Below are 14,296 nucleotides of genomic sequence, written 5' to 3'. Positions count from 1 at the left end.
CCCCCCCCCTTATCTTCACAATTTCTGAATAAAAGAAAGTGATGAGATTTTGTCTGACCAGATTTTACTTCTTCATACCGATACCATTTGGAAACGGTCTCTCTTATCCCTTCCCGTCTCAAGGACATCGCTCCTCAGAAATGCTACGAAATGGTACCAAAATCAAAAACATGTACGCTTCATTCTCGACTAGAGAAGTTGTAAGACAAAAGTGGTCTTTCATTGTCCCTCAAACTAATACTTGGGCCAAAGATTCAAAAGTGTGCCGTTTAGTTGCTGCAACAGACCACTTGCTCTTTATTTCTGCGCCTCTCTTCGTCACTGACACTCACAGACATCACACCCCCTACAGATGGTTGCTGGATAGGGTTCTCTCTTGATCAGGGCAGCAGTGACAATGAAGCTGGTTGGAAAAGATGTCCATCTGGGATGAAGCAGCGGAAAGGATGAAAGTCACTGGTTTGGCACTGGTGGGGAGGGGAGGACACATTGGGCTCCTTCATGTGGAGCAAAAAATCACTCACTGCAGCATCAGCAAAAATGATGAAAGTGCACTGCTGGAAGGAAAGGACCAACAGGGAATAGAACGTTCCATAAGAGCCGTGGAAAGGACTGGGTGGGACAGTGGAGTGAAGAACGTGAAAGCAAACAAGACCCACACAGAGGAGCACTTGTCTGCACCAAAAAGCAGTGGAACCTCCAGAACCCATGCTCAAAGACAATGCAAACAATCCTTCCATACACAACCATGATCATCCACAAACTCCCTCAAACCCTTTGCATTGCTCCTCCTAACAGGAAGTTAGTAACCTATGGATTTGTCCAGCTCGGATTGGTATTACAGACTTGCACAGCACCACATCTCTGGGGTCTCATCCCTATAATAACACTGTTAAATTTGTCAGAAGTAGCACAATTTGTTGTCTTATAGTTTCCTTGGAAAATTGCATACTACTTCGTTCTAATATATGTACAGTTATTGGTATTCGTGTACGAAGCCCAGATGTAGCTGTGAAGAAACAGAACATTGAACTGTAGAGTGCAGAAGGATCCAGACTGGGAACATAAAAAGAACACAACATGCACAGGTGGCTTAGAGACGTGGATCTCCCCTGCAATAGACACCATAGTGTAGCAAGAACTGTGACTTAACAATGGTGGATGTGATACGCCTTGTATAGATGGGTGTCCCCTCTTTTTGTAAGGGAGCAATGAAGCCGCTGGGATGTATCACAGGATTGAACTCCTAACAAGTGATAGCACGGATAATGTGTTATGTGATCGGCGTTTAATTTGTCAAAAAAATGTAATTTGTAAACATTTATTAAAAAATGAAAGGACAGGGGCAAAGTATGCCATGTATTTTTAGGAGTCTGCTGCTGAATAATAGAATTACTGATTATTAAGACTGTTTAGGCTGGATTTCGCTTCATGTCTTGTTCTTCCACCACCCTACACTTCCTGGCCCTTTATCTAATTTTTGCATCCTACTGCTTTCTCCCTTTGTCACTGTTTCTTTCCCATCCTTCACTTCTTTAATTGTTTTTATTTTTGCTTTCTATCTCTTATTTTTGGTCAAAGTCTGATGATAAAAACAAGTCTTGATCTCTGGAAATTAGTGCCAGAGAATGCTTATCATCTGCACTAATGCAGCACTGTGATGTGTGTGGATTTGGGTGTAGTCATGAGCAGTGCTTGGGGACTGAGCTCGCGCAGTCACTTCAAGATGGTCGTGTTGAGGCTTCTGCTGACCGAAGTAGTCACAGGCACATGACAGGACCTCGGGGTGATGGCGGAACGTGCAGGGGCTGCTTCCGGTTGTTTGCCGGTGGAGCGTGTCCCCTAAATCTCACAGTATGAGCTGGAATTTAAGTACACACGGCGCAAACTCCGTCCTCCAGCGGATTCCTTCATCTTCGCAATCAAATTATTACATGCGAGAAATATGCATGGGGGAGCGTCTGCTCCGCGTTTTACAGCGCGCCGCGGCTTCGAGCGGTAATTGAGGGGCCGTCTCCGTTTATGAGCGCACTAATTTTATTTGGTTTTATTGCTTTTCGAGATGCAATTATTTATTTAGTGTGCTTTGGCTTTATTAAATTATGTTTACACAAGGAACATCATAAAAATGCATGAAAAAGGCAGAGCAGCCCTCTTTGCCGCTGACCTGGTGAATGGGAGAGGGTTATTTTTCATCTCCAAAGATAATGGGAAATGCAGCCTAAGAAACAACTGGGCCTTTCCCAGTCCCGGCTGCCCTGCAAGGGGGGGGGGGGGGGTGGGGGGGGGGGTGTAAAGCACGTGCCACCTGCTCAGGCGCTACTCGGACAGTGAGAATGGAACACGTTCCGGGCAGTGTGTGCTCTGGTGTGTATACTGCCTGGGAGGGAGTACACGTTCCACAGTGTGTGTTTAAGGGGAGCACAATCCATAATGTGTGCTTCAAGGTGCTACACGGCATGAGAGGGGAAAAAACCTTCACAGTGCTTGCTCCACTGTGTATTTTACTGTGGAGTGTGGTGTAAGTGCAATATATGCACAAGTTTGTACCTTGCCAGGGAAGAAGGACCCATTCCACAAAGTGTGCTATGACATGTACAGGTGGCTTACAAAGTGTTGTCTTGAATGTGCTCTGACAGTGGAAACTCGTTATACGTCATATCCTCCAATGTAGTTCTCTGTCAGGCAGAGTACACCTTCCACAGTGTATGGTCCAATTTGCTTGAGAGACAGAATGTCGTTCATGATGTCTGCTGTGGAGGGCACATGTCCAAGGAGATAGAACACCTCACATGGCTTGTGTTCCTATGCGTACAGGTGTCATTGACGGAAAATACTTTCCATGGCTTCTATGGGCCGCGTTGCAGTGCAATACTCTGTCATGAAGGAGAACAGCTTCAACAGAGGGTAGTGCCCCAGAGGCGCTTACCATGACAGACGGTGAACAACTTTCACAGTGCCTGCTCTATTTTGGGACAGTACCAGGTTGAGACAACATACAACCAGAAGAGATAGAGCGAGTAAGAGAGGGAGTTAATCGGGGTGGTAGAGATAGAGAGACCTTTACTGTGAACGCCATACTATTTCACAGCTAGCTGGCCGGGCCACTCTAAACACACATGCAGATGGAAAGTTGGCCATGCTACACCTTGTGAAACGCTGGCCATTTTTGCCATCAAGGGCACACAGAGCTGTTCATGGCCGTAAGTCCATGAAGTATTGGCTGTCCCACATCAGTTCACATAACCCCTGAGGAGATGGCTGCGCCACATTACTCCACATACATGTGAGCCGATAGCTATGACACAGTAGTTTATGAACAACAAGTTATGTCACACTAGCCCACAAGTAACTTAACCACCAAAGTACTTGACAAACTCTCATAGTTTTGATGCACTACCAGCAGTCACTAGCCCAAAAGCTCATGGACAGCTAGGCTTGCCACACCAGCCTATGAAGATCTGGCTGTGCCGCATTAGTAGATAAAGAGCTTGTCATGTGCACTAGTCCACAAAAGTAGACCACTACCTTGTGAAAAGTTTGCAATACCATGCTAACCAGCGAACACCATCCATTCTTCATTATCCAGCAGAATAGCAATCAGACCCATTTAGGGGCCACAGAACAGTCAGGGGCTACTGGGCATCAACCGTGGTGGTTGAGGTTATTTTGCCATGTGTTCTTAGGTCCAACCACCTATGGTTTGAAAAATAGGCAGATTTGACCCTTTCCTCATTTGGCTCTCGCGTTAGCAGGAGCAAGTGGTCAAAGGCTTTTCAGGTGGGTGGTATATAAGTGCGGGCTCAGAACTCAGTAGTCAAGCAACAGACAAAAATAATGCATGCATTCTTCAGCACTGTGCCCTTTTTAGTGAAGTGTTCTCAATCTTAGAAAGTACTGTAATAATGCAGCAAATCACAATACTACATAGTTCATTGGGGCTCAGCTATGGTGTTTTAATCCCTGCTGCAATTCCGTTTTGTATGGCACCCACTTCCCATTCTAGGACTACTCTAGTGTCTATGGAACTTCTACTGAAGTGTAGATAAAGGCATATATTACGCTCAAGTTCAGTTCACTAGGTCTCAACTTATACAGTGTATTTTCTAGCTCAGTTTAACAGCTCATGCCAATTGGATTTTTTTTAAGTACCACTCAGTGTTCACGCAGTAGAACACAGTTTGAGTGTCTAGCTCATTCTTTTGTATGTGACCAGTTTACTGCTCATGTTGCTTCAATTGCACATCGCTAGTGGGTGCTTTCAGAAGCAGCTTCACTGACAAGAGACAGCAGTGGAAGCTTCACTCAGGATTTTGGGCACAGCAGGTGAGCAGCATGATAGGCCTGCTCGGTGGGCGCCTATCCTGGCAGATGCAACCTCCAGGCAGGGATCCAATAGGTGTTGGTTGTGGGCAGTTGCAGCCTTCTAGCTGGGATCACATGGGGTGCTTGTCTGGCATGTGCAGCCTCCTATCTGGGTTCAGGCTCCATCTCTGGCAGTGATGCTGATACTCAAAAGGATTGACTTGGAGTTGGGAAGCAGCAACTCAAGGACCATGGGCATTGAAAAGGTGTCATACAACACATGGTTACTTCTTGGGCTTCATTATTGTAGGTGGTCTCCTGCAGGGTCACAGTGAGAGACCGCTCATGACAAGTGTCGGCTCCGGCTTCACTTTCAATGACAGTCAACAACTTCTGGGAATTCTGCATGCCAAGAATACATCTCCCATCTCCTAGACAGACTCTCCTCCTGCATGGTTAAGCACACTCTCTGAACATGCAGGCCTGGCCTACACATTTCTTCACCTTGAACAACAGAAAGTGAAGCCCCACCCCTCACCCCTACGTTCACCTAATGGCAGTGCTCAAGAAGAACTAACCAGCAGCCTTTTGCTAGCAAGGATTCATGGAATTTCTTACTGTAGCGCTGTGTTCCTCCTCCTCACCCCAGTGTCTGTGTGTCTATCCTCTTGCCACAGTAATGCAGGCAATGTGGTTCCAAAGTCTTGGAAAGCTGTAATACCCTCTGTCCTGAGCCATGGTAAAACAGGGGTCATCCAAAATGGATCCCACTTGTACTGCTCCTACACACTCACTACACCTATATGACCGCACCACACACACAGCATATCAGTGCAGGGTCACGGGGTTCCTGTAACGGTGAAACTTTATGGGAGGGGGTCAGTAGAATCTCCTGTCTCTAACACAAAAAAGGTCTGGACACACGTCTGGTTCACAAAACTAGGTATGTTGTGTCCATCACTTCACGTGGTTCACAGGGGACAGTAGTCCTACAACAATTATGAGGACATGCTTGGTGCACCCCTCTAGCTCACAAAATAGGACCTTGCATTACCAGGGACAGGCCTAAGTCTTTGCACACATGCCAGATAATCATAATATTGTGCCTGAAATTTAAATTCAGGCTATTAGTTTTATATACAGTCAGGTACTTTAAGAATAGGGTATTCACCCATTTGCCATCCAGGGAGCATTGCCGTCCCGACAATACCAAAGTGAAGTGAATATTTGCAATGCAGAAAATTTCAAGCCATTAGTTTGAAACTTGGCAAGTCTAATTTAACTATCCATCCCTTTGAGTTCGCAAAGTGAGTACATTAAATTATGTAATAGTAACAAGCATTACAGAACTTATACCAGGATTGCAGTGTGAAGAGCTATATAAAATGATTATTATTATGTAGTATTAGTATTCATTTTAGCCGATGAGGAGTCTTGCTCACCCAGATCACTTTGCTTTTCCCTATCTCTGCAGCCTCGAATCACGGAGGAGAGCCTGACATACGCGGAGCTGGAGCTGATGAAGCCCCCGCCGCCTGCCAAGGGCCACCCCACATCCACAGTCTATGCCCAGATCCTATTTGAGGAGAACACCATCTAAATGGATCCGGCCGATGCTGGCACTGAGCCCTCTTGGACTGATATTTATAAAAGAAACACATTTCATTATTTTTTTACTGTACTGTCTTCGCTTATTCTCTGCTGGCGCCAGGCGCCTTGTTGACTTGACTCTCTGTTCTCTGTATAGTTTAAGCCAAGACATAAACCTACCCCCTTCAGATAGCTCTGCATATCCGTGTCTATGTGTTTCTTTTCTCGCGTCCTTTGGTCAGTCTAGAAAAGATGTATCATTAGAAACATTCTCCTTTTGGGTCAAACCAACTGGTTAATGAAAGATTATCTAGCCATGCTACTGAACTTTGATAAAAAGTTTGAAATTACGCAAAATGCTATTTTAAGGGGTTCAGAGCTTTACCAGGTTGGGAGTCAATAGCTTCAAAGACACGAGAACTGGCTGTACAGTGTCATTGGACTGAAAAAAGGTGTCACAGACACAAAACCCAAAACACTTCACTATATAAAAAAACTATTGGTTGTGTCGATAATTGATGTGTTCATGAAAACTTGCAGTGTTATTTTACTGTGTTTGTGAATGAAGCTTTCCCTGCTGCTCTATGACTTTGATTTGTGTTAATGTGTTCGAAGCTTTCGCCGCTGCAGTATGTCTTTTGTTGTGTTTTTTAGTAGGAAACTTGCGCTGTTGCTGTATGCTTTTTTTTGCATTTGTGAAAGAAGCTTACACTATTGATGCAAGTTTACCTTGTAGCATCTGTGAAGGAAGCTAGCACTGCCACTGTATGTGCGTACATTTTGTGTTTGTGAAGGGAGCTTGTCCCTCTGGTGTAGGTGTTTACCTTTTTGTGTTTGTAAGGGAAGCTTGCACTACTGCTTTTTGAAATGTTTAGGAAGCTTGAACTGTTAATTCTTTGTAATTATATTTTTTTGCGTTTGTGATGGAATTTTATTTTACTGCTCACATTGCAGCTGCCAGATATCAAATCAAAATTTGCACTATTTCATAATCTCTTTTGTCTGTCACTGTTGCTATGTTTTTCTCTCTTTCAGTGTGCCTTTGTGCTCCCGTAGTACTGGCTTTTTACCGTAGATTGCCATCGTTCTCTGGTAAGGAGGCATATGGCCAGGTATTACAGAGTCCCTTCCCTCAAAACATCCCATTTTTCTAAAACACTTGTTGCCGCTTCGGCTCCCTAACACTTCCACTCTCCCCCGAGGCATAAACAGGGCCAGACTGGCTACCGGGCATTTTGGCATTCTGCAGAGCTGGGGGCTGATGTCACTGCGGCGGGGGCTCATTTCGTAGATGGAGACCTGCATGTGCTTCGAAATCAACAATGCAAAACGAATTTCGTTTTGTACACGCAGGTCCCCATCAACGAAATCAGCCCCCAGCTCTGCAGAATGCCAAAATGCCCAGTAGCCAGTCCAGCCCTGGGCATAAATGCACATCAACACAGTGACTTTGGTTAAGGGTCGTAAAAACCCCGGCCGTATTTTTTTCAAAACATAACAAAACAGATAAAAAATGTCATATTTACAATACACAGAAAAGACCTGTCCATCAATCTACTACATCAGTACACCGATATTCAGTTAAATTAATATGTACAGTATTTCAGATGGCTAACCATAACGTTAGCTAATACATAGCCATTCTTGTCATAAACTAAATGATCTATATTATTCCTTTCCTGTGTATCCCGAAATGAGCCTACGGGCAAGGTCATGACTAGTCCAAGAATGTGCTAGGTCCCACCCTCCTACCGGATTAACCTTACACAGCAGGCCCAGTTCCCCAGAAGGTTATCTACCCCGGGCACCCCCTAAGCCCTCTATATTATATCCAAGGGGCTCTGCTGTTATGCCAAGTTTCTGCGCCCATACGCTTGTGTGGGGTTTGGCCCAAAAGGCCTACCGGAAGCAGAACTTCCCCTTCCCTACACCATTCCAGTCATAGTGTCTCTGTCCTGGAGACACAACCTTGTGTGGGAATATGGCTGTGGATCAGCGAAGGAAAAGACTGTCCCGCTGCTCCACAGCCCCTTTTAAACCCCCCCCCCCCCGAGTATGAAAACCGGCTGCATCCAGCTTCCAGCTTGCCCCTGCCCCACCTTTCGTGCCCCGGAAGCACTTGAGTGCTTCCGGGTCAATCCCATGACGCCCAATCAGGGCGAGGAGGGCATCGGCTGCATCACACTGCGCGCAACGCCCGCCCCTTCATTCCAGGAGATTGGCACAACCGCCATAAGTGCGGCATGCCCAAGTTCGGTTGACGCCTTTACAGACTGACTGCAGATAGCTGAGGTTTGGCAAATACTTTTAGTTTTTAGAGGAGGGGGGGCCTTGATCGTTTCTCTAGTGCAACCTTACATTAGATTTTCTCTTTCGTTCCTGTTTGACTATTCCCCCAGTGCCCTACTTCGATGTTCCATTCCATGACTTTTTATCCGGAGTCCCAGTAATATTTCATCTTGTACATCTCCGTTTAATCTCAGCAGGGTAGTACATCCTCCCTTTTGTTGAGAACTAGGATTTTATTTTAGGTGGCACGTGAACCTGCTTGGAAGTCAGAGGCACACTTCATGCCCTAGCATGAGAGTGACCAGGTATTGAGCGGTGGTGCTCTGGGGCATTCCTCCATGATTTTAGAACACCATTTATTGCCGTTTAAATGGGCACTTGGTCTAGTTCTGCTTGTTTTGTACTTCTCTTCAGAGAAGAGATGAAGTTGTCTACCATTCCATTGGCCTGAAACCATAGAGGTGTGGTTTTTAAAAGCCAGGTGTGTAACAAATGCTGCAAATTCTTGTCCATCAAAATGGGTCCATTGTTGATATTTATTGGTTTGGGGATTCCCCAAGCTGTGAGCATTTCATCCAAAGCCGGGATTACTACCACCACACTGATAGATGACAGCTGCTTTATGAAAGGAAATCTTTAGTACTCATTCATCATTACCATCACATATTTACCTGATTTTCTGAGCCAAAGAAATCAATGGGAATGCTGTACTACAAATAATGACATTTGTATTGAAGGCGATTTGTACTCGGAGTCACGTACCGGACGTTGGTGACATTCTCACAGAGTGTCTTCTTCAATTTGGTCAAGCATGGAAAGCCATACCCTTTCCCTCAGGGCTCTCTTTGTGGCTACTGTACCCAGATGTCTCTTGTGGGCAAGGTCTGTGACTTGCTTATGCAGGTGTATCTTATTCCTCGAAGCATGGAGCCACAGGCATCACTGATAATACGTTACTTGCATATCGGAATGCTATGAGCTCCTTGACATTGACTTCAAGGAAAACTGCATGATCCTCAATTTCTGTTGTTACTTATCCTTTCACCTCATTCAGCGTGGAAACTATTAGAGCTGCTCTTACAATATGGGTTGGACTGATAGAGGTCGGTGGCACTCTTTCCATCAAACAGTTTAGTTATCCTTGGTTTTCTTGATGCTTGAAGATGTTAAAACATGTAGTTCGTTGGATTATGGTCCTTCCTTGGCTTCTGTACAATGATGTAAATATACCTTGATAAGCATAGTCCCCATCTTTTGATTTTTTGTTGCATTTTTTCTTTGATGTTTCCATAGTTCGTGAGCAATGCTTGGTAATCAATCACTATTGTGTATTGTTTGCCATAGATGAACAGATGATAGTGTTTGCATGCCCACACAGCTGCTAGGCTCTCTTTCTCAGGTGGAGACAATGCGCTTTCAACATTGGTTAGATCTCCGTTGGCATTTGAGATCATCTGGCATCGATCATCTATTTTCTGATACAGGGCTAAAATCTATATTTATTTCAGTGCAGAGCTATGGATTAAAGCATTCAATGTTTTTTGCATTGCTGATTCTCTTCTCAATTCATCCAAAGGCTGTCACATTTCAATGACCAATTGAAAAGTCTTCCTTGCTTTGTCAGCTGTCTCAGTGGATTGCTGATTGTGGATAGTCATTCACTAGTCTTGAGCAGTAGCTGGTCATTCCAAGAAAAGATCTAACATTTCCGATGACACAGGGAGCTGGGGTGTCATTTAGTGGTTTGATTTTCTTCTGATCTGGAAGCAACCCTTTATCCAAGAAGATGTGTTCATAACATTGTAGATGGTCTTTGTGAAATTCACATTTATCTGCATTTTGTCTTAGGGTGTCTTCCTGCAAGGCTCGAAAGACCATGACTAAGCCTGCGCCATGTTACTCACCTGTAGATCCAAACACAAGGATGTCATCACTGTGGTTCAGCTCGCTGACGATGATCTTGAATCCCATGATGGGGATGCGTCGCTTAAGATGTCCCATTAAGATGTGCTGGTGGTTCATGCTTTCACTGCTCTTACAGGATGCTGGGATTTCCCGTACATTGTCTTTTTGGACATCTCCCGTGCTTTGAACATTATTTCGTAGCAGTTTTCTTTTCAACACTTTTGGCATATTTGTCAGAGGAAAGTAATACTCTTGTTTCGATTGGCAGTGATTTTTAATTTCCATGCTTTGCCTGTGCCATTTTCTGGATTTTGACCTCCATCCTTTGTCCCAGCGTATCTTCTTCTTAATGCACTCTTTTAAGCAAAATGCTTGTTCCCAATTTTCTGCCTTGCTAGTGTCGATTTGACTGGATTCCTACTTGGTTCTCAATGTAGGTCATTCTTTATATGGCCAGTGTGGGCCTCTTTCTTTGCTTTCAACTTGGCTGACCTGCAGATGGGAGGTGTTCCTCCTGTCCCTAGCACCTGCTGCGGCCTTATGCTATATGGGTTGCCTCATCTCACTCTGCATAAGTCGGCTGCATGAGTGCACCACCCTTTCTCATTGTCCTGAAAACATTCTACTCTGCTTTTATCTTCACATGGAAGGGCTTTACTTCACAGAACAGTTGTATGCGTAAATGGGTTCTCACACTTCATATAACACGACTCACTGTTTTCTACATGTGCGTTTCTTGGAATCTTTGTGACCAGTTGTGCTCTCGCTACATCTTATAAGCCTTTGGAACAAATCACTAATCAGAACGAAGAGACAAACTCGCTTTAGGCAGGCTATACTACTTTGTTATTTATGTGAAACCTCACTAATACTTACTTTTCTAGTGCTGGCGGACCTGGCTTCCTGCCCTTGTATATCCCTGATTCTCCATTTGTTCTGCTCTTCCTGCCCCGCCCACCCCACCTGGAAGTGGCGATGAGGCTCTCCTGGTTAGTCTGGGATGCTGGTGTCCTTCACCTCATTGTGTAGGCTCTGTTACCTCTCGACATGAAGAGTCCATACAACTCCAACTCAGTAAACATGAAAGAGGGAGATTTGGGAAAAAATAAACAGGAGAATTTATTTTCCCCATAGACTCTCATTGAAGGGTGGGTAATTTTAGGTGGGAGTAAGCTACAATAAAGCCACTTTGCCCTTAAAAATCGGGTGTATCCCTCGTGAATTGGTCATGAATGCAAATCCGAATATAAGGAACACTCCAAAGAGTTTAGGGAGGCCCTGCCTGCCTTGGTCCAACCAGGGAGCACTGCGGACATGCCTTCTGCCTTCTCCCGCCCCCATGCCCGCCCTCGCCTGGTCTCCGAAGCCAGGCCTCGCTCGTGCATCACTATAAGGGATAGTCTTCGCTCTTGTCCTTTCTCCACCCGGTGTAATTGGGCGGGAAAAGAAATGAGCGGCGTCTGTGGCACTATCAGCGCGCGCTCTGGCTCCTCGGGGGCGGGGGGAGGTGACATTCAATGGGCCGCACTAATTGAGGTCTTGAAGTGAAGTTGCTGCTGTTATTTAAAAGGTCGCCGTGGTTGGCAGTGAGGGATGCACCGTGATTTTCCACTTGGCTGAGCTGGGCTATTTGATGCAATTAGCGGCACTGCAAGTGATCTTGTGAGGGAGGGAGGAGGCAGACGACTCCCTGGGCCTCGTCTCAGTGTCATGCCAGCAAATCTTAACCCGGCTCGTTTCTTCCGGGCTCGGTATTGCCAAGTCCGGGAGTGCTCGTTTCACCGCATGAATCTGGGCCGTCCTGCGCTCCTCCGGGGGCTCGTGCTGCTGTGCGCGCGGTCAGATTCCAACGGTCAGTTGGGTGCTTCCGCTGTGCACGTGGGCATCCTCGAGCTGAGCCTCCTCCTGTCCGTCTTCAGCCGTGCTCTAGTCATTCTCCAGCTGGGCTTGGCTTGTGTTTCCAGCTGTGCTCCCAGCAATGGTCCAGTTCAACCTTTAGGTCACTCCAAAGTGGTAACTTATGTCAGGATCTGATCTGTGTCTGTTCCCAGCTGTTCTTCTGGCTTAGTCTTGGCTTAGCCAATTAAGGTGGTTTTGATCCTATATATTTATTTTATTTATTTATGTATTTTTATATAGCACAGACAGTACCCAAATATGCTAGAGCGCTTTAAAATAAAAAGAGGTTTGTTACAAGAGATACAAAGCTACAAACAGGTGCTATTTATGATCATTGCAAAAGGCGTAAGGTATTGGGATATTTGCTCATTTTGCTCATTAAAGGCACAGATTACATACAGATAAGAGGTGGTAGGTGGTGTATGTAGAAGCAACACGGCTAGGTAAGGTGAAACAGGAGTAGTGTAGTTAGTCTCAGTCATGGTTAGAGTAGATTATCTTGGGGGAGGTTGGCTAAGGGGACAACAGCATGGATTTAGTTAGATCTGGGCTACAGGTCTGGTTAAATCCACTCTATTGGTTGTCTTCTATTTTGCACCAACCTCTGTTCTTCACTAAGCTTTTATTCAGCCTTCTTCTATGATAGAACAAAGCAAACACAAGAAGATGATGGACGGAGCACTGAAACAGATCTGGGTTGAATCCATCATCGTTTTTTAGCTCACATCATCTCCCCAGTTCAGCCTTGGCTATATGCAAATCGGTCTTGACCCTGTGCCTCTTGGGAGCAGTTCAGCCTGAACTTCAGCCATGTCTTCCCTGTACTAGAAACAAGCATCCTGCGACCATTTTCGGGGTAACACCGCTCATCAGCCAGGCTAGCTTGAATCCAGTGGCAAAGTGACCAAGGGACCCACATCTGGGCATAGCCTGCCAACTAGGGCAAACAAAGAAAACACAAGGAGATGATGGACGGAGCGCTGAAACTTTTCAGACACTCACCCCCAGTCACAGATGTGGGTTGAAACCATTATGGTTCTTTAGCTCACGTTGCCACCCTAGTTCAGACCCAGTCATATGCAAATCAGTCTTGACCCTTATGGGAACAATCCAGCTCAATGCCAAATCGGTCTCGACCCTGCCCCTCATGGGAACAATCCAGCCCGAACTGCCAAGCCAAATCTTCCCTGGAACGGAAGAAGCAAGCATCCTGGGACCAGTTTCGGCGTAACACCCCTTATCAGCCAGGCTAGCTTGAATCCAGTGGCAAAGTAAGCAAGGGACCCACGTCTGGGCATACCCTGTCAAAATGATGGATTTAACCCAGATCTGTGGCAGGGGTGAATGTTTGATTGATTCAGCATTCCATCAATCAACTGTTCTTTTTAGGTTTCGCTTGGCGTCCACTGCGCAGCAGTGTTCGCGCAGTCGAAATCTTTTGTTAGGCAGTACGGGGCTTTGTCCCGCCTGTCTCTTCCATTGGCTAGCTCCATAAATGAAGGCTAGCCATTGGAAGAGAGATCTGTCAGTCATTGTCCTACCAGATTCGTGGGCGTTCCGGCGATTTTTTCTCTCTTTGTATTTGTCACCCTAAGCGGGAAGTGTATGCCCAGACATGGGTCCTGTGCTCCCTACGCCACCATATTCAAGCTATCCTGGCTAATGAAGGGTGTAACCCCGAAACCGGTACTAGGAGATGGTTGTTTCTGGTCCAGGGAGGACCTGGCCATGGCAGTTCGGGCTGGACTGTTTCCATGGGGAACAGGGTCAAGACTGATTTGCATATGGCTTGGTCTATACTGGAATGGTGTGGCTAGCAACAAAAATTATGGATTTAACTCAGATCTGTGACTGGGTTGAATATTTGGTTGAGTCAGCATTCTGTCCATCATCAGTTCTTTTTGCATGTGTCACCCTAAGTGGGAAGGATATGCCTAGATGTGGATCCTGTGCTCACTACGCCACCAGATTCAAGCTATCCTGGCTGATGAGGGGTGAGGCCCCGAAACCAGTCCTGGGATGCTTGTTTCTGGTCCAGTGAGGACCTGGCCTGGCAGTTTTGGCTGGATGGTTCCCATGAGGAACAGAGTCAGGACTAGTTTGCATATGGCTGGATTTAAAGTGGGATGGCGTGGGGTTAATAAAAACTACGGATTTAACCCAGATCTGTGACTGGGGTGAATGTTTGATTGATTCAGCATTCCGTATATCATCTGTTCTTTTTGCATTCTTCTGCAGTAGGTCAGACTCCAGGGGGCTTATTTACAAGGAGATAGTGCCGCATTGGGCCCAATGTGTCAGTTTGTTA

General features: G+C 45.8%; 1 protein-coding gene across 1 annotated transcript in view; it reads left to right on the top strand.

Annotated features, from left to right (window-relative positions):
* The window catches only part of VSTM4 (V-set and transmembrane domain containing 4), a 123,110-nt gene extending 117,015 nt beyond the window's left edge, over positions 1–6,095 (top strand). Inside the window, exon 8 of the mRNA XM_086920089.1 lies at positions 5,780–6,095. Within this exon, the coding sequence (XP_086776215.1) occupies positions 5,780–5,905 (126 nt within the window). The 3' untranslated portion in view covers positions 5,906–6,095. The remainder of the gene's footprint in view (positions 1–5,779) is intronic.
* Positions 6,096–14,296: the final 8,201 nt, after the last annotated feature.

Source organism: Lissotriton vulgaris, chromosome 5 (assembly GCF_964263255.1).
Source record: "Lissotriton vulgaris chromosome 5, aLisVul1.2, whole genome shotgun sequence".
In the NCBI taxonomy this organism is placed as follows: Eukaryota; Metazoa; Chordata; class Amphibia; order Caudata; family Salamandridae; genus Lissotriton; species Lissotriton vulgaris.
The sequence above is the reverse complement of the archived record's forward strand: the minus strand, read 5'-3'. Positions and strand labels throughout refer to the sequence as shown.